This window comes from Nipponia nippon, unplaced genomic scaffold (genome assembly GCF_047370975.1).
Source record: "Nipponia nippon isolate SJK-2023a ecotype South Korea unplaced genomic scaffold, ASM4737097v1 scaffold_4, whole genome shotgun sequence".
Taxonomy (NCBI): Eukaryota; Metazoa; Chordata; class Aves; order Pelecaniformes; family Threskiornithidae; genus Nipponia; species Nipponia nippon.
The window spans coordinates 83,004,639-83,028,616 of NW_028262358.1; the positions used below are offsets into that span (position 1 = coordinate 83,004,639).

The 23,978-nt window shown below is 35.9% G+C and overlaps 1 protein-coding gene across 2 annotated transcripts; it reads right to left on the reverse strand.

Moving 5' to 3' along the window:
• Positions 1 to 332: 332 nt before the first annotated feature.
• On the reverse strand, positions 333 to 20,027 carry MANEA (mannosidase endo-alpha). 2 transcript variants are annotated; one of them, XM_087775957.1, is made up of 6 exons: positions 19,893 to 20,027; positions 19,292 to 19,412; positions 13,126 to 13,718; positions 9,692 to 9,801; positions 7,248 to 7,324; positions 333 to 6,549 (listed from the first exon to the last, which is right to left on the reverse strand). In XM_087775957.1, the coding sequence occupies exons 3-6, from the start codon at positions 13,673 to 13,675 to the stop codon at positions 5,913 to 5,915; spliced, it is 1,374 nt and encodes a 457-aa protein (XP_087632083.1). In that variant the 5' UTR covers positions 13,676 to 13,718; positions 19,292 to 19,412; positions 19,893 to 20,027; the 3' UTR covers positions 333 to 5,912. The 2 variants fall into 2 exon arrangements, with proteins under 2 accessions (XP_087632083.1, XP_087632084.1); XM_087775958.1 differs by lacking the exon at positions 19,292 to 19,412 and having other exon boundaries at positions 19,893 to 20,025.
• Positions 20,028 to 23,978: the final 3,951 nt, after the last annotated feature.

Sequence of the window (23,978 nt, forward strand, 5' to 3'; positions counted from 1 at the left end):
TGATAGGCACGAGATATTTTCACTCCAAATCTACCAGTAAAGTGGGTCAGGGAATTAATTTTTTTAATTTTTATTGTGTTGAACTTCTGGATATTCTACTATTTCACAGTATTTTTTAAAATCTGACTAAACTGAATTATAAAAAATGAAAGCTATACATTCTTTTTGTTGTATTACTGTTTCCTCTATCAACACTGCCCAGCAGAAGAAAACAAACACGTAGTCTTTCTTCCTTATCTTTCACACAAAGAATTTATTGAGTATACATTCAATATACTGTATAGAAAGTGATCAGATTAGATAAACAAAAAAGGCAATAAATACTGTTTCATTGTTATCTCTTTCTTCTTTCTACTAAATTCACATGAAGTGACACGAAATACCCTAGGAGATATTTTATCTATTAAAATGCAGAAGTACTTCCCAGTCTCCTACTGAAGTGTCAATTACGTACATAAGTTCAAAGTTCAAGTACACCTTGTGTTGATTACCTTCTGCATTTCCTGAGACAGGAAATTTTCAGGAAATCATTTGCATCATGGAGCAAAATATTCTACCTTAACTACAGGGAAGAGTCACTTACAATATGACACACAAAGGAAATATGAAATGATGAAATTATTCAACATTTCAAAAATACTTTTGATTCACATACAGAAATACACAATACTGACTATGTGTATGAATTAGCTTTAATTGCTTTCTTACCAATGTAGTTAGTTTGCTGGGAATAACAAGACATATTTTTCAAATACCAAGAAGGTAATTTCACATTTCTGTGAAACTTAAGTGGCAACCCTTACCTTCTGGAGTTTTTATACCTGAACAGCATAATATACCATCAGAATGCAACAAATACTTCTTTGGTTTACAACTGAATACTACAGTGGGGTCATTCTCCTGCGAGGCTAATTATTTGTGTGCCCAACCCTCTTAAACTTCTGTATGAACTGTAAACTTCAGTTTTACTTTGTCAAAATACAGTCATACCTCAGGACTCAAAGATACCTGCAATACTATGCACTAGTGAACTCACTTAGTAGCCTAATAAGATGTAATACAAAAAGGCCGAAAAACTTCAGGAATATTGTCTGTTTAAAAACATTGTGATAAGCCTGTTGTTTTCAGTCTAATTAAATTCTACACACATATTGTAATAGAAAAGTAAAAATTCACTTTCTGAACTCATATTATTAAAAAAATTATCACACACTCCATTTAAATCACACTTTTTGGGCATATATTTATTGTTCATGAAAATATTCATACATAAGCAACTAGTTTTTTCTGTAAACATCATAGGGAATTAAAAACATTGCTTACTTAAAAGTAGCAGAATCCAACCTGTAATTTTAAAACGATATAGTACTTTAAAAATAATGACTTCAGTTATACGCACATATATAATATATATAAATAGACACACACACTTGTTTATATATATATATATGCATGTAAGCAAATGCATCTCTGCCACAGCCAGGTAGGGTATTAAAAGAAATTTTTTTTTATTCATGTCCAATACATAGCAAAGATACACTATCCATTCACAACAAAATCATACCTATACAATATCAAATGCTTATCAGGCTATTCTGCAGTGCCAGTAATCTTGTAGATTCTCTTTACTGAATATTACAACTATGAAGTCTTAGAAATACAACCACTTTAGAAGTTTATGCAACATTTAACATGCTGGTCAAAAGTAAAGAATAAAAAAGGAATGAAATATTGACACTATCTTAAGCAAGTAGAAAGATGAGGACCAATACTTGTAAAATACCTTAAGACTGGGAGAGAGATTTTCAGCTTACATTAAGTGGTATATAATTTGTCTGTAAATACTTTATTTCCTCTTCTTAGGTACACAAGATTCACAAAAAAAGTTCCCTAAATTACAGTATGTCCTTGTCCATGTGCCCATATTCTCCTACTAGCAACACAGTGCTGAAAACATTCCTGTGAAATGTTTTCAAGAGAACCCAAGAGCCACATGTAAAATGTGTTAATTCAAACTATGCAGTGTATACATGTCAAGTTTCATAATAAAAATGAGTTCACTAAAGACCCTTCTGCTTCAACAACCTCTTAAGAGACAAATCATTGGCCCCTCAAAAGAAAGGCACTAGACAAACACCATGAACATCAGTACAGAAACTACATTCACAATAATCTAGAGCTTGCCACTGAAACAGTAACAGCATATGCACGTGTTCTTTCCCTCAAAATTCAGTACAAGTTTATAGATCTGAGAAACATGCACTACTATACAAGATTTAATATAAATTCTTATTTCAGAGAAGATGTATTAAGCTTCAGTTCTGAGATGCTCACAGAACTAAAACAATTTACTTGATCACAACTGACAGAAGCAGAACTGAACCTATAGATTTTCTTTTAAAAAGAAGCTCTCTTTTACCACAAAGACTTGCTACTTGTCTCAGAAACCATTTCCCCTCTGGGGATACTCAGTCAGTAGTATGTGATCGATAACCAGGTACTTCTATATTTGCAGAGGCACAGCATGGCATGATGTCTATTAAAACTTCCCATAGTGTTTCTTGCCTAATCTACATAAACGTAGTATATCACTCTAAGTACTATAACATACTATAACAAGATGAGTCAAATGCAATTAATCAGTGTAAAAATATTAAAAGTAATCATTACAACATTTTTTTTTCAATTAGTCAAGAAACAATAGGTGTGTGAAGCCAAAATGAAATAGGATCTAGATATTCCTTAAATTTCATTTCAGATCTGAAACTCATAATAAATATTCTTACCTCCCTCACAATTTTGGTTGCACATTGGAGTATTTTTTTTTTTTTACCGTAACTGTAAAGCTTCACCTTCGCACTCCCTCACCCCAATAACTGTGCACTTGTAACAATCTTATTCCTTTGCATCTGTACAAATCCTCTCCCACAAACTTATTTTTACTCAAATTTCCAAACACTATCATGACTGCAGCAGCAGTCCATCAGCAAAACTCTCCATCCCCTATAACAAGAAGCAGCACTAATATTTGCTCTAAGTACAGAGAAAGTATTGGGCAGGCAGGTGGGGTAGTTCTAGTAGCTGCTATTCCATCTGCTCTCTTTAGGATCATTAAATTAAATTCTAAACTCTGAAATATTTTATTGGGTTTCATTTATATTTTAAAACACATCAAACACATACAAATACAGTAAGTGCTCAAGGGCAATGAATTTCTAGGCACTTAATTTTCATTCTTTTCTACAGAAATTCTGTAAATTCTTCTAAAGATCCTATTAGACACCAGTGTGTCATGACCCATACCACTTCATGGGTTCAAGGGCTAAATGATACCTTTATAGCAATTACAGAAGTCTTTCAGAGTAATGAAGATCCATTACACTGTTACCATAAATTATATTTTGAACAAGATAGATCACCTCACTTGTACAATACTCTACAACAAATTTCAAACGTTTCTATAAAAAGCAGCAAAAGGAGCAACTTTTATAGTCACAGAGAAAATAAACTGCCACCAGGAGAAAGTAAGGAGCTGAAAGCTGAGTGCAAGGTTGTCAAGACTAGTAAAGTGCTCAGACAACTACAGTGAGAAAAAGACTGGTGGATGACAAAAGTTTAAGCAAAGGGAAAACAGAGACTTGTCTTTTCAAAAGATTTTATTTCAGAAGATTTTTTAATAATATATGCAATACTGATATGCAAAAATTTAATAATTCCCTCAAATTTAAAATAAATATATGGGCTCTTTGGGCTGTAAAAGCATAAACATATAACAAATTATAAAAACAAATTATGTATAGCTATTTAAGGGATTTATAGTAAAAACATATAAATCAGTTTCCTTTGAAAAGGGAGTGAGTGGTTAGCTTTGAAGTGGTAAAAGTCTAGCAAGTGCTTCATATGTCTCAGACACTATTCTGTGACTGTGGTCATACTATATCTATTTCAGTTTATCCTGAGCATAAGTAAAACAAAATAAGCATTAGTAAACATTTCTTTCAAGAGCACTTTGGAGTTTGCAGAAATGCAGTAGGAAAATGCAAAAAATTATAAAGAGATATTAATAAGACTCCAATAACTCTAGAGGCGCGCTTCAACATGCCAGGTTATATATCTGTCACCCAATTTCTGCATTTTTTTTCAAGCAGCTGAGGGCATTATATGACACCTCATCTCTTTAACAACTGCAGAGAAATGACAAGAGAATTAAACTGTAAATAAGTGAAAGATACATAAACAAACCTTTTTCATACCAGAAGGACTCTAGAAAATATTAGTAGTAACTCGCTTATGTTTATTTGGAATGACAAAGGTTTCTGGAAAAAAACATGCTGTTTTGGTTTGTTTTCCTTTTTAAACAAGAAGTCCTCACGTCCACCTTACAACTTCATCGACAGATTACTGTGAGAACCAAGTAGAGAGTGTAATTTCCATGGGTCCTGCTCAAATCAATGGAATTCTAGTGGTCACAACAGTTCCAGCATATGAACTAAAACACAGGATCAACACCTTGTATATAAATAAAAAAAACAACTAAAAAAAGCCACTTAGCTACAGATTAAACACTTGTTGCAAATAAACAAAACACTGCAATTTCTACTATTCCAAAGTTCAGGAGTTTTCCATGCAGCTGTATGAAAATGCCAAAAAAAGAACTGCTGAGGAGACACGTCCATGACTTGATCCTTTCAAGCTTCATTAAGAAATACAGTTAATAATCACAACATTTGAAAGGTGAGATTCTTAGGTCTGAAAGAACTCATTTCCAGCCACACCACAGTATTAACGGTAGTGTTGGTAGGGAGCTTAGGTGAATGATAACAAAATTTTAGTATCTACTATTCTGAATCCTGGAACAACTGGATGAACTATATGAAAAATAGAAATCTCAGATTTCAAATTAAACTAATGGGTAGTTGCTGTCATTGCTACCAAACTAGACTGCTCCTAAATCAGAAACAAAAAAAGCATTTCCTAAAATTATATTTATTGTAGGACTTGTAAGATATTAGCTTTAGAATCTTTAAATATCTTTAACAACACACTAGATCTGTGTCTGCAGTCAATTAGCAGACAACATATAACAATGGAAGTTTTAGTATATTTTTTGCATGTTTAGGGGTTTTCTTCTCCCTCAAAAAAATCTTTTCCACTCTCAGTTTCAAACATTTTTTTTTAAATTCAAAGTAACATAGAAAAAACTATGTTACTGGTCTGTATCCAGTTATCTGCAAAAGTCTGCACCATGTACTGAACAGAACAAATGGAAGTAAACTATAAATCTTTCAGCAGTTCTTTGGAACTCAATCTTTCAAATACTTTTTTTTTAAAAAAAAACAAAACACTAGTGTTGCATCACACATACATCTTCAGTGTTTTTACCCCAAACTAGTCATATGTCAAGAACTCCTTGTGTGCAAAGCATTAAAAACAGTAGATGTAGGTTATTCTACACACTACAGACATGCATCCTGCAAGAAGCTATCAGGATAAAAATTTAGATTACAGCATCACTTTGATTAGAAACACAACTACAAGAATAAAGGAAGTAAGTATAACTATGACAAATTTTTGTTCTACTTTGGTCATGTACAGTTATCCCATGCAAATGTTCTGGAAGCTCAACGTGCAAGTTACAAAGTTTAAAAAAAAAAACCCAAACGAACAAAACCCCAGCATTTTCCCTGAATATTCTTGAACTACAATATCCAATAAGACAGGAATGCCAATAATCTCATCATCTTTTTACTCTTCCAAATTCAAATTCAGTAGTAGTGCATATACATTCAAGAGAGATAATAATTCGAACATATCTATAATAAAGACATTTAGTAACAGATTTTTCAGCTCTCAATTTCTTTCTCAATGTAGTTAATGCGTTCGGATACAACTGCAGCAGCAACAGCAACAGCTCACATAAGCCACTGTTCTTGTTCTTTTCTGTACTTCTCAGACCACTTCTGAGTAAGCTCTAGGTAAACATTTGGTTTATGGGGCTTATAATCAAGGTAAACCACCTGTCCAGTCCGTTTGGGGACAGCTTTTTCAATCTGAGTTCCCTCATGCCATTCATTAAAAGATGTAATAGAAATAATTTCTGGCCGCACCAAAAGGGCTGCACTGAAGGCAGTCTCATAGTACTTCCCATTGACACGATTACGGGTGTTGTGGTTGTTCCATGGTCGGATACTGGTATCAATATACCCTGGCCCCACACTTGGAATAAACATTAAGTTGTTACTATCACAAAAGGCTTTTAAACTTGCCCAGTTATGATGAGATGAGCCGTAGGAGAAGCCATTGGTGGCAAAGTATGTGTACATTCCATCAAAGCCACTTCTGTGAATGTCATGCTTATGTCTTTCTTCTACAAGAAGTGCAATGAATAACGCATCATACGGAGTATTTCGAATAGTCTGGGATCCAGAAACAGTTAACAGATTTGCCCATATTTCAGGAATTGTTACGTAAGAATCATAAACATAAAACATGGGAAGAAATCTGCCTGTGCTGGTCTTATGCCTGTAAAAGGCTGGATGGCCTCCATATCTATAAAGCAAACAAGCATCATTAAGACAAAATTTGCCATTTGGAAAATACTGTTTTATAACTGCAGACTTTTCCTAAAAACTAATTTAAAAAGACAGTGCATGTGCTTCAAAACATAGCAATTCATATATATTTTCAGTCCAGCATTTGCTGAAGTATTAAATAATGAATCTGCAAAGAACCTTTAAATTACTACAAATTAGTAACTTAGTGTCAAACGGCACTATAGGTATTAGTTTCCTCTGAAGGCCAATTCTCTAATTCAGTATGAAATAAGACAGTCTAAGTAGCATTGATAAACAAAACAACTAGTAGCTGTACAGAATTTGTCAAGCTGAATTAAAATCATTAGAGGTCAACACATTAAAGCTCTAGCTGCTAGTTTGTCACTATAAAAATGTATGTTTAATTTATATATCATGTAGCTAATACTTTAACTGCTTTAATCTGAAGTATCATGACTTGTGATACTAATGAATGTTGAAAGCAATTTACATTTCAGTATCTATGTAAAATTCACACTTCAATATTTAAAAAACAGACTGAGTTTTGTACCACCGAAATATGAACAAAGTTTCTTATCGTTTTCTTCAGTCTCAGTACACATTTTTATATATTCTTCCAAGCTTTAGATAATATACAGAAGTCCCCTAAACCATGTAACAAATCCCAAAGGAAACCATTCTGAAAGCACTCACTTGTCAATGATGTATTTGACATTGTGGTACATGCTGCGATCATCTCTATCTTTGTAAGGTTCAATATGAAAAGTGACCTGAAAGATGAAAACGTAGTAAGAGCAACACGAACGTAAAATACTACTGTATATATGGGCACCAGTCACATTAAATACAGTTCTTTTTTACAGAGCAAACATTTTTGTTAGTCTATTTTGAGAATAATCCAACCCTAATTCAGCTCCTGCACTGCTAAGATTAGAAGCTTCAGATCCAAGGAACTTTGGTAATAGAGTAAATATTTAGTTTTTTACATTAAAACAAAAGACTGCTTTTGTTTTCCCTAGCCTACAGTGAGTAGAAAGCATGTCTCAGAAAACTTAAAAAAACTACAGCAGAAACTAAAAATTGAAATATTATCTACTCAAATGTCAAAGAACTGATTAACCAATGAAATATTTTAATATTTAATTTCTAAACAATGTATTAAATTTGATATAGGTAATTCTCCAAGGAGAGTTTTCAGTGTCAAAGTAGATTTTAAGATATGGGATATGAAAAATTTAATTTAAAATTTTATAGATTTATCAACAGCAATAAACTCTTGGAACTAAATCTAATATAAGGTACTGTTACCGCTTTGAATTTCAAGCTTGGAGCTTATGGAATTATTTAACCTGTGAAGTCATTTCCATGTAAAAATGCCATTGTTCCCAAATATACAATTAAATGGAAGAGTATATTACATTAATCAAAGCAACTAGTTTTTCAGAAGCAATTTTAGAGCAGAATGCATTTAATAAATTCTTCAACAGCTCTGCAACAGTAGCAAATTTCCATTGCAATATCTACCTCTGTTTGGTACACACTATAGAAAAAGAGAGTGTTAGACTAAATCACTAGGACTAACAGGACAGGTTGAAGAGCACTATAATTTCATATTTCATTTCCAACTACCAAAACCAGGCAAATCAAAAGGACGTATCTTTTAGCAAACATAATAGAAATCTATTTTGTATGTTGATTTTGGTCTCCTGACATTCCTAACACTTAACTGTAATACCTTACTAGCGCAAGAATGTTTAAAAACATTACAGTGAAAGTGGCATTTCCTGGTAATATCTGTCCTTAAGATCTGTATTTTGGTAATTATTCCAAGCAATAACAGCAGTTCCAGTCATTACCATAATATTACATGCATTTTCCTTGGTAGTTTATTTCATTTTGCCTTGGCTCCTTTGAGAGACTTAAATGTTAACAAGTTCTATTACATGACAGCAAGCTCCATCAGATCTGAAAATTTTGGGGAAGGATAATACTTTTTTTTTTCTTTTTAATAATTTACTATTACATATGTGCAACTTATGTCACATAATACAATTCACAAAGCATTTAAGTTTCAAAATTACTCCTGTATCCGATTTAACTTTCCTATTTTCCTCCTGCTTGTCAAAGAATCTACAGTTGCTACTAGTGACAGGAAATTTCTCTAAGAACCTGCAACTTGCATGACCAACTAAAACCAGAGCAGATGAACAGGCTGCATTTTTAGTCCCCACTACAGACAACACCCTCCAGAGATGAAACATATACAGCTACTTAAATAATTTAAAAACTCAAATTTATTATTTGGCAAGACTCAAAGGCAACACGTTTTCTTTATTTCAAGGGAAAATACAAGTCTTAGTCTAAAAATAAATGAAATCAAAGCACGATTTTAGATTCTACTGATCAATCCACGTAATCTTTAATTGATTTGATATTTCACATATTTCAGGAAGCCGGTAATTAGCCTTTGTATCCTCTCGTGCCCTGGAGTAACCTGAAGTCAGAGCAGCACCTCTCTGACCTTATTGTCCAAGGCAAATGTTCCTGATACCTTCTGGAATAAAGACATTCATTCAAACTAGAACTTCTAAATCTCTCTTTATTACTCATAGATGCTTGGTCCCGACTTCTATGATCAGGCGCCAGCAAATTATGCAGTAATGCAAAAAATGAGGTTAGTCTTTTTTCTTTCTCAAAGTTCCTTAGTTTACAGATCATTGTATTCCATAATATTTTGAAATATGTAATACTTCCCTCAACTCCCAAGACTCATTTGAAAACAACATATTCTCTAATTTTAAAAACTGTTTCCTAAAAAGAAAAAAAAAAATTCACAACACCATACCTTAGATTCTGTAAGTTTTAGATCTGAACCAAACCAGAAAAAAGGCAGATTATGATATTCATTCTAGTTATAAGGCAATATTGCTTAGGTCTTATCAAAATTCAGTGTATTTCAAAGGGCACTTACAGCTGCTTCTATGATCGAAAAGAAGTGCAGTGTAATAGGAAACAGAAACAGAAGCCATCATTACATGACAAGCCCCCGTGCTCTACGCCATGAGTCAAATGTAGTAAACTCAGCAAGGTTTACTTTCCTAAGTAGTCCTATTTTATGCATCTTAAAAATATTTTACCTTTAGATTATATTTGTGTGCATAATCCAAAATAACAGGCACCAAATCATCAGTTGGTTCTCCATTTTCATCAGCCATACCTGGTGGGTACCATGAAAGCACTATTACACCTGAAAATACAAAACTTAAGTTTTAAATCATGTTGTTTAACATATAACATGAATGTTGTATCATTCTCGTAAGTTATCATTATTGTTTGATGTGAAACCTACAAAATATAAATGAGAATTTCAAATTACTTTTTAACCAATTACGAATTCTCAGTATTCTCAAATGTGAATTTTAACTTCTTTCTTTGTTTAAAGGACAACAAAACAAACAGTGGTAAGATCATCTGCCAAGGGAAAAGATTTGTGCTCAGTGTCCCAAGCCTAACACTTGGAGCCATTCCCTCCCACTTTTCAGTGGTGTCCCAACCTCCAGGTTGTACCAAGAGGAGGAGAATGGTCCCAACTAAGGCATTATAACTATGCCACAGTACAGCCAGAGAATATCGAGATACATACAGTTAGAAAACACTCAAGAGATGAGGGTTATGCATGTGATGAAAGAGGTTCTTATTTTATGTAATTTTATTCCCCGCCATATTTCTGCATTGTACCTCTGGCTCTGTACCTCTCATTTCATACTAGAAGCAGTGATTATAATCCCACAACCTTCCTTCTTGCTAAAAGCAGTTACTATGGTGTAATCTACCCTTTCAACCATGTGAAATTAGCTTTTAAATTTATTACCTAAAAAAAAATGCTTGAGTAACTCTCAATAATTTAAGGATGTTACTATTCCTGTCAAAAAAGATGACAACAAATACAATGTCCCTATACTGTAGATTTTCCTGATGGTCTCCATGAAAGCAAAAGAACACATACCTCTTCAGAAAGGCTAAACTCTTGCCTTCTAAAATAAAACGCTGTCAGATAAATATATAAGTTAGACCTCTTAGGTATGTAGCTGGAAATAATATCAGGAAGATGGTAAGACAGAAAGAAATACATGAAATGCTGATGTAGAAATATTTTCCTAATTATACCATTTAAAAACATATGGAAGAACAAGTCAATGTCAAAGTAAATTCTTTTTAACTATGTAAAGATTTAAGTACAGAAATCAGGTCACTGAGATAGGGAAGTATATACGCTAAATTCCATCTATTTTACTAACATAACATTTCTGACTAATGATTTCCAAACAAACAAGTCCAAAATTACGAAAAAGAAAGCATAAATTACAGTGAATACACAATCACCTTCTGACATCAAAAGCAGAAATTTGAGCTCACTACACATAGGAGAAGTTAGTTCAACTACCCTCAGCATATTCTTTCCATTTTATCAAAAAGAGAATCACAATAGACTTAACTATCACAAGAGATCACCTGCTCAAGGACAAGAAAAATGTAGTATTTTACTGCATTTTATCACCCTATCTTTTATTTCACACAAAAGAAAAGGACAAAATTCAAACGAGTAAGATGTAAAGGACAAGTAGAACAGCAGCAACATACTCAGGTTACACTCGAGGTATCTTGAACACAACATCTGTCAAGACCCTCTACCTTTAGGAAACAGGGAAAGTTCAGGAGACAGAATTGTTCATCGAGGAACCTAAATTCACATTTGCATTGGTCTTTTCCTGAGAAAGATTACTTAATATTTTCTTTCCTGTGGTTAAAAAAGAAAGTTATGTACTACTTCAGGAGTCTAAAAAAGGATGGACTCAGTGCCAAAAACAACAGCATAAACATGTTTAAAACCAGAGTAGAGTCATTCAAGACAAATGAAGGACTTCAAACTGGACTACCACAAAAATAGGCTGGTGCAAAAAAATAAATTTCACAAAGCAATCTGAGGAATAAAATCTATTGTATTAATCTGTTTAAAATTAGGAAATTAATAAATAAGGAAAGAACTGTAAAATCTAAGAAGAATACAATGAAGCACTGCATGAGACTCCTGCTGCTCCAATCTCTTATATGCCTTTGATCATTACACAATATTGGCTGAAAGAACCACTTACATTCTTCTCCTTTTGTAAGATCCTTGATAAAGCCTCAAAAAAGGCTAGAAGAAAAATTATTATTTGACAGAATGTAAAATGCAGTCATAGGTTAGACACTGGCTAAGAGACAAAAAGAAGAAACTGTAAATAGTCAACCTCACAGTACACAAAAAATGAAATTATAATTCTTATTAGAAAAGATGCAATATTTGAAGTAATGACCTGAGGAAAAAAAGTTGATGATTTATGTTGGCCCAATCAGAAGAGAACAACTTCAAGTGTACTTAAATCCGTAACTCAGAGTAACAGCAGAAAAAAAATATCACTTTTGACAAATATCAGTAATATGTTACAAAGAGTATGTCACAGGAAGCATGAACTACTCATTCACATTGCCGAGTTTTAAATGGGAAACTAATTTAAGCTACTAAAAAAACCTTATTTTTTTTCCACCAGAAGTTAAGTTTTATTAAACATTTGTATTAAGAGGATGAGAAACATCACAGATCCTTCTAAAGCTACAAGTGCGCTCTCTGCTTTCATCACACTATCATGCATTATTTTGCTTTAGATAAGACTAAAAAAGTGCTTACTGGCAACTAATACCTGAGATTTATCTGCAAGTTTTCCCACTGTTGCTAGTGTTCCTGTTAATGGAGTTATGGTATTACTGAAAAGGGTGAGAAATTTCCTATGTTTGTATTAACCTTGTACAAAATACAGGTTAGGTTAAAAACTAGGAGAAAACAATAATCAGGAAGTAACCATTATATAAATAAACACTACTAATGGGAATATAACAATTACATCAAACCTTAATGATTAGGTGAATAAAAGTGATTCAATTCAAGGTGATTAGCACTCTGAATAATGCTATGAGCTCTGGTCGTATTGCTCCAACTACATTTACAGAAGCTGTTCAGAGTTTAATATTAGCTTGAACATAAAAAGGACCGTAAAGCCCAACAACAATGACTGACACCAAAAATATATTGAATATTCTTATGTATATTTCAGAAAAAAAAATGCTCCTATCTGAACTGACTGCTCCATCACCATGTTAACGTGATTTACTGAAACCTGTTCTTAAAACTGACGTATTCATCTCCAAAAATAAAATACACAGACAATATATTCTAGCAATGGTTTCTGTATTTTCTACATATGTTATTAGTGCTTAACAGTAAGTCATGAAACGCATGCGCCTACAGGATTACAAATATAGTTCTTACATTTCTGTGCTGTTACACTCATCAGACACAGCTTTGAAGACGCAGGTTTCCGTTGAGGGTTAAAACTCAGAAATAAAAAGACATTTACTAGTTTCAGACATTTCCAGAATTACATAGAAAAATGGAATAATGGGTCAGTTGTGTTCATTCGCATATTTAAGGCTGGATAAATGAACAACATGCTGAAATGTTAACATTCATTACCAGTTGAAGCTGAACGCATTTGTTTCATGTGGGCTTCTATGACAGAAGGGTCTTTGGAACTGTAAGATCCAAGTTCAGGATAAAAGTTGGCCCCAATGTCCTCAGGAGGATTATGCCTTCCCTTTGGATAATTGTTTGCAATTTTGGGATCCCAATGTGGCAACAACGGATGGTTCCAGTGAATATATTTACCATCAAACTGTGGATTCCCAAACCAACTATAGTAGAATATGTGAAAGTTATAATTAGGAGAAGACAGCTCTTCTTCCAGCTTGTTTACAGGAGGCATAGATACTTTCATAGTATTGACTGCGATACTATGCAAATTATTGACACGCGTTACAGGATCTCCTTGAACCCTATTTGGTGAATTCTGTTTATTGTCTAAGAGCACTGTCCGTTGTTGAAGCTCGGGCAACAAACCAAGTCCAAATGGATCCCCAAAGCCAGCTCTGTCAGGTCTCAGAGTCTTCAAAGCCATCATTATGGAGCAAATAAACAAAATAAAAAGCAACAAAATGATGCATGTTCTTCTGCGAAATCTTGCCATGATGTCATAGTTCAGAATCCAAACAGAAGGATTTTGGCCGCAACTGATCAAAAGACAAATATTTAAAAGTCAGATTTCTTATTACCTAATTCAACAGTATGAAATGCTTCATAAAATGTCTACATAATAGAAATAATACGGAGACAAATGTGACACATACACTGACTGCATAACTAACAGCCCTTTGCCAGGGGTGGGGGCAACAAAAAACATTTCTGCATTTGAGAATGTGTGTCAGGTTCTGAGGTTCTACCACCAAGGACTCATATATTTCACAAAACATCTTACTTTTGCACTTTGTTGTTTCCTAATCCAAATAAATCCCATGAAATGGAAATTCTGGTTACATTATTTCAGAACTATCATGTTTTGACAAGTCAGATAGAAGTAACACAGAAAATAGAAGAAAAAAAGCAGAAGCCATGAAAGGAGAATAACGTAGCAGAAGAAGAGTAAAGGACAAAATGGGATATGACAGAAGTACAGCCTATGTTCAGAATACAGGTTTCATTTACTAACCTATTTACTGGCTTCAGACCAACTACTTCGTGTTTAGTTAACCAACACACTGACTAAATACTTTGGCAGATTAAACTCAAAACAATGATGCTTTGCAACTCTACAGATCTAAAATTTTAATTTGTTTTCTGAATTATGTAAACAAAAAACAGCATAGCATTAAGGATGCACCTCAACCAGAAAGCCTGTAAGTTAACTGCTGGCAGCCCGTTAGTACTTTGTCACAGCTGTGTGACACTTCATGTAGAATTCCAGAACTAAGCTCAAAACAAGACCAATAGTACACAGCACGATTTGAGCCCTGAAGGTAGGGGGAAGAAAATCGGTATAACAGGATCCCTAATTACTTTATTTATAAGTTTAATTCCTGTTCAACATTAAACACAAGAGAGCCAGAGAAAAGGATTAAGGAAATTTAGATTACCATAGAATTATGTGGAACAAGATTATGCATAAAACTGACAACACTAAATTGGAAAATCTTAGAATAAATTTCCGATTCAACAGCCATTAGACACAGCATAGCTGTCATTTTGTATTTCTGCAACTGACCTCCCAATTTTAGAATCTTACTTTAATTTACTGAGATATATACAGGTCATTTTAAAACACTTATAAAGTATCTCATTGGTAGTTTCCTACCAATGTTCTTTGCTACTGTTAAAGTGCATTAACATATAACTCAGTTATCACAACACTCTATTTGTTACTGCTGTGATAATTTTAGATAAGGAATTTTAGAACATGCTTTTATAACAATACAGCCTGAATTTGATTAGCAGTATGACACTGCCGGAAAGGGAGGTTCTGCTTCCATTTCCAACATTAATCCATTTGTCCTGCTGTCTAGTTTTAGTTACCTCTGGGATTCATCTGGTTTTCACAGTAAGGTCACTCATACACTTCAACAGCAAAACCCCGTTAACATCTCAAAAATAAAGAACAAAAAATACCCTCTGCACTTTTACCTTGTTACAGAGGTGACTCAGCTGAATGACTATCAATCACAGCACTAACGCCGACAAATGAGTTAATAACACAGATGAGGGAAGGGAAGAGAACAAAAATGATGCTGCTCATTTTGCCCAACTGGATTATGAAACCATACCTTTGGCTACTGTCAGGGAAAATGATTTTATGGCATATATGCTAATAGTACTTCATTTAAGACACTTCATTAACAGATTTCATATCACTTTACATCAAATCACAGGGTTCTTTTTCTATAGCTCACAATCCATCTCAAGATCTTAGAATTTTGTCAAAGAGATTATTTGGATTCCAGAACATTTTTCTTCTAATAAGAAATTAACTTTAAATACATTCAAACTACTTCTACTATTTTTCCTGACCTTTTCAGTCCTCTTTCTAGACTATCACGCTACCCCTCTCTGGGAGTTTAACTCGATTTTCGGATGAGGCAAACTGAAGTTTTCTAAAGGGTCAGGATTTTTATTGCATCAAGGTTTCGCTATCATGAAGTGTTTTTTCTGAAGTGTCAGGAATTGATCTCAGTGACATGTTCTTATTTCAACAAGTATTTTTTCAATGCAACATTTATCATGAAAGTACATTAAAAACCGAGCAGCATACTTAGTAAAATTTGACTAGCGTCAGGACAGACCCTGGTCTACCATACCGTATTATGAACCTCTAGTATGCTTATATAGAGGCTCAGCATCAAAGTGCAAAATTTCTAGAACAAGTAAGTGATACCTATGGTAAAGGCTTGTGTTTTGGGCAGACATCAGCCTCAATGATGATGACATAATTCAGCCCTGTCATAGATACCAATACTGTAAGAGATACACTGAAGAGCTACATATCGGCAATGCTTGTGTTATGTCATTTAATCTTCTTCAGAGCTACTCTATAGAGACAGTGACAGATAAATTACGCTCATCAATGCTAGTGCCACAGCAGAATGGTAATATTGGGGAAACAGACTTAGCAAACATGCCATGTGAAACAGCTACCTGAAGTTATGTCTATCCTTGGAACAGAAAAAATCTTAGAATACATTTCTGATTCAACAGCCTTAGAGCTAGCATAGATGTGATTTTGCATTGCTGTCATGGCCATCCAAATTTTAGAATCTGCCTTCAATTTCCTGAGGTACACAGGTCATTCCTACATACTTATGAAGTATCTTGCCTTGGACTGTTGGGTGCATTTGGATCTAACCACGATTCCCTTTCACAGTAGGAAAAAGTCAGCCTAACAACTTCAGCTTTATGCAGATTAAGATCTCACATGCTGACACTTACTCTGACTCATATGATGACTTGTTAACTAGTAGCAGCTTTTGGATTCTAACCCCAAGCTTGTTGACCCATGTTGGCGTACCAGCCAAAAATGTATATAGTTCAAGCTCTTGCTCTTACCTAGTGAATTCATTTTGAAAGAATAAAAAAAATCTGTTTGTAACAGGTCAGAAGGAAGAATGAGTTAGTTTAGATCACCAATCTCTGCCTATGGGCAAAGAACAGGTCCGATATATAGCAATGCTTTACCAGAATAGTTAGGCATCTTCAGCTATTTGTGGATCACAGACTTCCTGAACAAAAGGTCATTGCTTTGTACAATATGAAAAAACACCTTCCGTTTAGAAACTCACCTGCTAGTTTAATTTGATGCCCCCAGTTCTCAAATTAGAAGGGAGAGTAAGCAAGCATTTGTTTATATTTAATTATTACTATGTACATTTTCTACTTCACTAATAATTTAATTGCTTCTATCAGGTTCTCTGAGTTTTCCTTTAGAGAAATTTCTAGTCTGCTTAATCTGTATATTGTATCCCTATCACTGGATATATTTAAAAATTTTTGAGGCGCTCCTGTTCTGTACTGTTTTAGCTCCACTACATCTTCCTTTCTGAGATTAAGGGAACACATTTGAATATAGTGTGACTTTCAACATGCTTTTTTTTTTCCCCCTTTTTTGTTTTGCTTCCTATTCCTTTTCCAAAAACTTATGCTTTCTATCAATTCAGTTCACAGCTAATGCATGCAACCTGAGTATAGAATTATTATCATCCCTAAATCTAGTTCTTGAGTGATAAAAATGAGCTCAGAGGTCGTTACTGTGAAATTAAAATTGTTTTCTTCACTCTGTGCATTACACTACATATTTTTAAAGTAAAATTACAATTTTCTTTTTAATTTTTTTTAATCACCCAGTCACTCCATACTGGAAAGTCCTTTGGCAAATTTTCCACTAAAAGGTGTCTGAAGAAGTCAGGATCTTCAGTTGACTCTGTCAATGTACTCTTCACGACCACACACACTTTTCCAAATCATGAATTGTTACCTTCAGGTCCAGACCAAAAGCACAGAAGTGAACTGATGTCTTTTGGTTTCTCCTTTTATGATTACAGATAGCACAATTTCCTTCATTGCACATCAGAAAAATATGAAGCTTTACCATGAAAGGGTAGAACCTATATTTACATAACATTCAGTCCCTTTCTCCAAAAAAACTTACACCATTATTTTACTTTTAGTTTGCAAGCTGCTATATAGACTTAAAGGCCCAGAATAAATGTAAGTATATTATTATATTATTCCTCTCTGATAATCTCTGTTCCACATTAATTTGTTTTTTATATGGAAATAAATAGTATGAAACTTATCACAGTAGTAGAAAATCTCCAGCTGTTCCTCCTAAAACAACGAATACCTCCATGAAAAAAAAAAAAAATTCCATCCATGAAAAAAGCTGAAGTATTTTCTAAACTGTTCTCCAAACTCAACAGCAAGCCTGCCTCAAGGATAACCTTTCCCATTCAAGCTCATACTTGACAGTGATGTTTTGGTTTTTTCCTCCCTCACTGCTGCTTTTTATACCCTTAAGCTATCCTGCAAGCAAATCTATTTGTCCTTTCCACTATATGAAGGAAAAAGGGTACAGACAGATGACAACAGAGCTTTTTTCCCCCATCATGTTTCCCAAAATAGGGATGTTTCTTTAGACAGAGACAAAAAAAAGGGGGGGGTTTAACTACTCTAGATCGTCTTGGTCATATGATAACTAAAGTGTCAATACCCCACCCTATGGGTTGTTTCTTACCAGTTTTATTGATTCTGAAAGCGAAATACGCAATGAAAAGAAATTATGTTCAGATAAAACAGATGTATCTATTTTAGTAAGAACCAGCAAATACTACAATTTGTTTGTTCTGACGTTCCTTAAACATAACAAATGAAAGTGCAATACAGAAGACAGCTCTGAAAATCTGACTTTCTTGATGCAAGGGTAAGATCATCCAAAAGTCACTAAGGCTGGTAACCCATGGCTGGTATCAAAGCTTCTCAGCTAAGTTTTCTAAGCTTAGCTTATGCTAAGATTTCCCAACGTGAAGAACCTGAAAACTCTGAAGTGGCAGATCACCTCTAGACAGAGCTCAGGCTTCTAGGCCTTCAAAGCCCTTCAGTCTGGAGCTACAATGCAGATGTGCACGTAGAAACATTACTTTCGTTCCCAAGTGATTGACCAGGTGAGATTTAGTAAACTTCCCCGAGGGCTAGTAGAGTCTGTCCAAGCCACCACATTTACATAGCACATTCTGGTCTGGGGAACACAAATAATAGTAAAAAAAAAAGCAGCAGAGGCTGACCGCATCTTCCTTGAATGTTTCTAGTATTAGAAAAACGGGTAAATTTCTCAAGAAGTGTCTGCATAGGAAGTCTTTTTCTAAAGACTTTTTAAAAAGACCTTGAAAATCATTAAAGATGGAATAAGACATTACATATGGCCTGGAGACACTTTATAGCTGTGCTTATATACTAAATATATATATTTTTAAGCACTTCAATAATATAAGGTTTCTTTTCGGTACACCCAATTTAGAAAGAGGTATTTGAAATATGGCATTTCTAATATTGATAACTATATCATTCATAAAACAGGGAATGTGATTTTTTTGCTAACCAGATTTGAATTTAAGGAAGCAGCAAGAAGAAAAATCAATCCTGCTGCATTTTCTTGTTCTAAATGTGATAAGACAGCCTCCAACATTAAATTATATTTAATATACAAGAGTATTTGATTTCAATGTGCCAGTGTTCTCTTGCTTTGAAAGGACATTGAAACACACACCTAACTTTGAGCAGCTGCGGACCACGAGAAGAAAGCAACCTTCAGCCTCCTTCCTCATCGGGAGCTACCTGTGAATCAGCTTCCCGGGGCAGCGCACACCACAGACGGCTGCAGAGCAAGGCTGTTTGACAGGAGTTGAAAGTAAGAAAGGGGAGCGAAGCCAGCGTTGCTCCCCCTCCCTGAGCGAGCCACCAAGTTAACCAGCGTTCACACTTTTCTCTAACACCGACGAGCCAAGCGCCGGAGCCTTCAGCCAAGCACCAGCCCCCTGTCAGCAGCTGAGCATCTGCCCCGGGCGAGCGGCGCGGCCAGGGGCCTTCGCAGGAGGGAGGGCACCGCGCTGGGGCGTCCCCGGCCCCTCCGACAGCGGCTGCGGGCGGGAGCGGGCGCCCTCCCCTCCTCTCCCGGCCTCTCCCGGCCCCGAGGAGCGCCCCAGCAGGGCCCGACTCCGGTAAGCCCAGGGCTGCCCCGCACGCCGCGGCGCCCGGCCCGGCCGTCTCCTCGCTGTCCCTTCCCCAGCCCCCGGGGCCGGCAGCGGCGCAGCTGAGGCCCAGGGAGGGCCGCCAGAACAGGTGCTCCGCGGGCCGCTGCCGTTACTCACCCGCCCGAAGCAGGGGCGCTGCCCGACGGCCAGTGGGCGGGCGGGAAGGGGGGCGTGCTCGCGGGGGGGCCGGGCGCGGCGGCGGCGGGCGGGGAGGCCGAGGAAGGGCTCCGAGGCGGCCTCGCACCGCTCCGCCGAGGCTGGGGCAGTTGCGCATGCGCCAGTGGGCGCGCCTGCGCGGGGGGAGCAACTCCGGGGGCGGAATGGCGGCCTGTTACCCCCCCCGGCCCCGGGTGCCGCCGCGCCGGTGGTACGCGGATGCGAGGCGTCAGCGGCGGTCACCTCAGGCTTGCGGGGGGGGGGGGGGGAAGCCGAGCTCGTCAGCCTGCCTGCGGCTGGGTGCTCGCTGGGGCTCCCTGCCTTTTCCCTCTGTGAGGAAAGGACGTGAGCAGCTGCATATTAGACCTCCTTGGGCTTTGAAGTGGCCTTTTTTACTCAGAAGGCCTAAAATTTCTTCAGTTCTTTAAAGTTCTGTGCTGGATTGTTGGTTGCTTTTCAGCTGGGGAAGAACTTGCTCAATGGTAATGGCTGGATAAAGCCCATGGCTTAAATCGGTGGACGACGCACGGTACTGTGTAAAGGAGCGGCACCCCTGCGCCGCTCAGGCTGGTAGTTCACACTCTGCACTGGAGTAGGGTATGCAAGATGGTGATGCATTGAGAAAGTCCGTGCGTTGGGGTAATTGCCCATCTTTATACCACGTCAGCACTATGGGAATAAATCAGGAAAAAATACATGGATGGAAGTGTGATAAATACTCCTGTTACACAGTCATTTTGTAATTGCATATAATTGCAATAACGTAAAAATGGTTTCACTGATGTTTCATGCGCTAACGTTTCATGTGTGCTTTACTCTTTCTTTTTTGCAAAATAGTGAAAATGGGCTATCAATAGTTGCCATAATGAGATTAGTAACCAAATCAATGAAAAATATATATACCCATTTTCTACTGTAACTTCAGAAGTCTGTCAAGAACACTTGTTGATGAGCACTTCATAGAATCACGGAATCATAGAATGTCCTGAGTTGGAAAGGACCCAGAAGGATCTTCATCCTTTGGGTGAAGAACCTTTTCCTAATGTCCTGACTTCAGATTGACTCCATGCAAATTGTTGCACTAGGTAAACAGCATCGTTTTCTCATAGAATGAAAACATTTCTTTCCTTTTCCTAATGAAAAGTGACTATAATGAGTTGGATCCCTGTGGTGTATTTTGCCTGATTTTTTTTAAGAAACTCTCTAAGCCCTGAGAGAAGCAGAGTACAAATAGTGACCAGAATTGTGGTTTCATTGAAATCAATAGCAAAACTCATTGATTTCAACAGAGTCAGTATTTCACATAGTATGTGGATGAAAAGACTTGGAATGAGTGTCTCACACTGTAGATATAAACAAGATATACAAGTAAAGTCAACAGCTCCCATGGTTCTTCTTGCATTCTGAGAAAATTGACAGGCAGAATCATTGCATGATGTTTTCTTTATGCTGTCTGAGTGCTCTGATGGCAAATACATTTGCAGTAATGCTTATTTCTGATATTTCTTGCAAGTATCTGAATAATTTCATTAACGGGGAATATGTTGTAAGTGATTCAGGAATGTCATGCTTTAATAATAAATGAGTTGGCATATGAACAGACTTGAGACTGAAACTTGAAGACTTGATATCCATATAATTTCCTCACAGTCTTACAAAATTTTTCTTTTATTGCATTTTCTTTCTTTTGTTGTCTTCTTTCTTGCTTTTTCCTTTTTTTCTTCTTTATTTTTTCTTTCTTCTTTCCTTCTCTCTTTCAGAAGAGAAGATGGTATAAGTGTGCTCTTCACTTCTATTTTATGGAGGACATAACTTTGATTTTTACTTTCTCTTTACCATGTGGAAGAACTCCTACTGGAACTAAGAGAGCTTGTTTGGAAATAAGATGATCAGAAAGTTTAAGAGTGAAAAAAGTAAATCTGAAGCTTCATTTGGTCATGTTCCATTAAGAGTACGTGTTTACAGCATAAAAATTTACTAGTGTTAGGAAATAAACAGAAAGAAAAAATATATTTATTTCATCAGAGGAAAAAAACCCTAAAATTTGTTGTTCTGACATAGTTCTATTATGTCGGAACATTTTTGCTAAGATTCAAAAAAGCAACAAACCAAAACTGTTATATCACACAATTTCCTCCAAGCCTTTTTGCATAGTAAGGAAATTCAATAATTATGTTCAGTTTAAGTTTAGGTGGAACAAGGGATGTTAATGTGATTGTGGTAATATTGTTGGTTAACTTTCTTTTTTTAATATCTTGTGTTATATTTCTTTTTCCTTCTTGGTCTTACGCTTGCTAATTTTTCTGTGTTAGATCAAGGCGTACCTTTCCCTAGTCTGCCTTCAGTGTACATTCGTATCTTTCCTGCAGCTTCCCTAATTTTCTCCTCCATTATATCCTGTATCTTCTCACTTGTTCTTTATTTATGGATATAATGGCCGTAATAGGGTGTTCTGGCTTCAGAACAAACACAAAAGAGGGAATACCCTGTGCTTGTAGCCTTTCCTTCTATTCTCAATAGTCCTATCTGTCTCAAAATCATGAACCTCTCTCTTTCTTACACTTCCTTACTTTTTCAAATCCCTACTGTAATCACTTGTTGTCCTAGAATATTTAGCAGACAATTCTCAGAGGTAGGTATGAAAAACAAATTCCTTTGAGACTAAGTCAGGTGAGAAGCCAGGAGCTGGAAACCTTATTGTTCCATCACAATTCATTTAGTGGCAACACAAATGAGGTTTTTAATTTCAGGAATCTAATGAAAACTGATCTAATATTGAAATTTAATTCTGAGCTGTATTCCCAGATAGGAAAATACTCCTACAGAGTCAGAATACTACCTTGAACATGGAACATACATCCCTCTTTCTTGTACTCCTTTTCATTCTTTTCCTCTTGATACTGAAAATGTGGCATCAATACTCTAACCCTGATGCTTCATTTTTAATCCTGTTCTTTGCTTACTAAGTATTTGATAAAATTGGATCCCTTTGGACACTGAGAGAGCGAAAAAATATTTTCCTTCTGGTAGTAATTCTTACTCCAGAACTCCTCGTTCAAAGTTTCGTGAATCTCTGCCACTTTATCTGATACATAGCCACCTCTTTGAATCCTTCTTCCCAGAGCCTCTTATTCCTGCATGCCACATTTTCCTGGGCAGAAGCTAAAGACAACCTTGTTTTTGTGCCACAAGAAGTGTCAAAGGCCTGGTCCATTTTTCACCTAAAAGGTTTCAACGGCAGCAGAGATACTATAATATTTTGGTGGAATTTGGGATTTGGATAGCTCTACGCCTGCTTCTTACAAGTTTGGAAAGGTAGTTTTGAAACAGTAAAGACTAGTTGTGCAGATTATTTAGAGCAATGAAAGCTTTGATTATGAAGACTTCAATAGTACACAGCCAGATTACCTGACTGGAGGCCATGGGCAACTGTAGGTCTTCAAGCTGTGAATATACACAAGCCTTATTAAAGGTCATGCTCTTTTTCTGTCATGAAATTAATCCCTGGATTTACTGAATGGTTCACTAAACTGTTGTGTGTATTACAGATTTGTTCCAGCCTTTCAGAAATGAACCTATTCTATACAGACAGAAGTTGTGTCAGAGTCGAAAGCAATTTTGAAATTTAGAAAACCATTTTTTTTCCTCAGAAAACAGTTTGCATATTTTTTTATTTGTATTGTGAAATTTAAAAAAAAAAAGACAGGACAAGCTAGAAAAAAGGTTGGAATTATAGCTATTGGACATGTACTGTACTCACCTCAGAAAGTTCCATTTACTCTTTGTATGTCTAGGCAATGTATGCAAGTAGAAATTTACTTTACTTACAGAGAGAAATAATCTAATATAGCTAATAATTTTACGAGGCCAAAATGTTGTATACCTTGTTAATATAGGAGTGCCTACCAAGCTTATTGAACTGTGTGCTGTTGTATATATTGGATTTATATATAGGTTATTCACTGGGCAATGAATGCAGAAAATATTTTGCACATCACTTATGTTAGCATATATTTGGATGTGCTTTTTCTTTCTTTCATTTCTTCC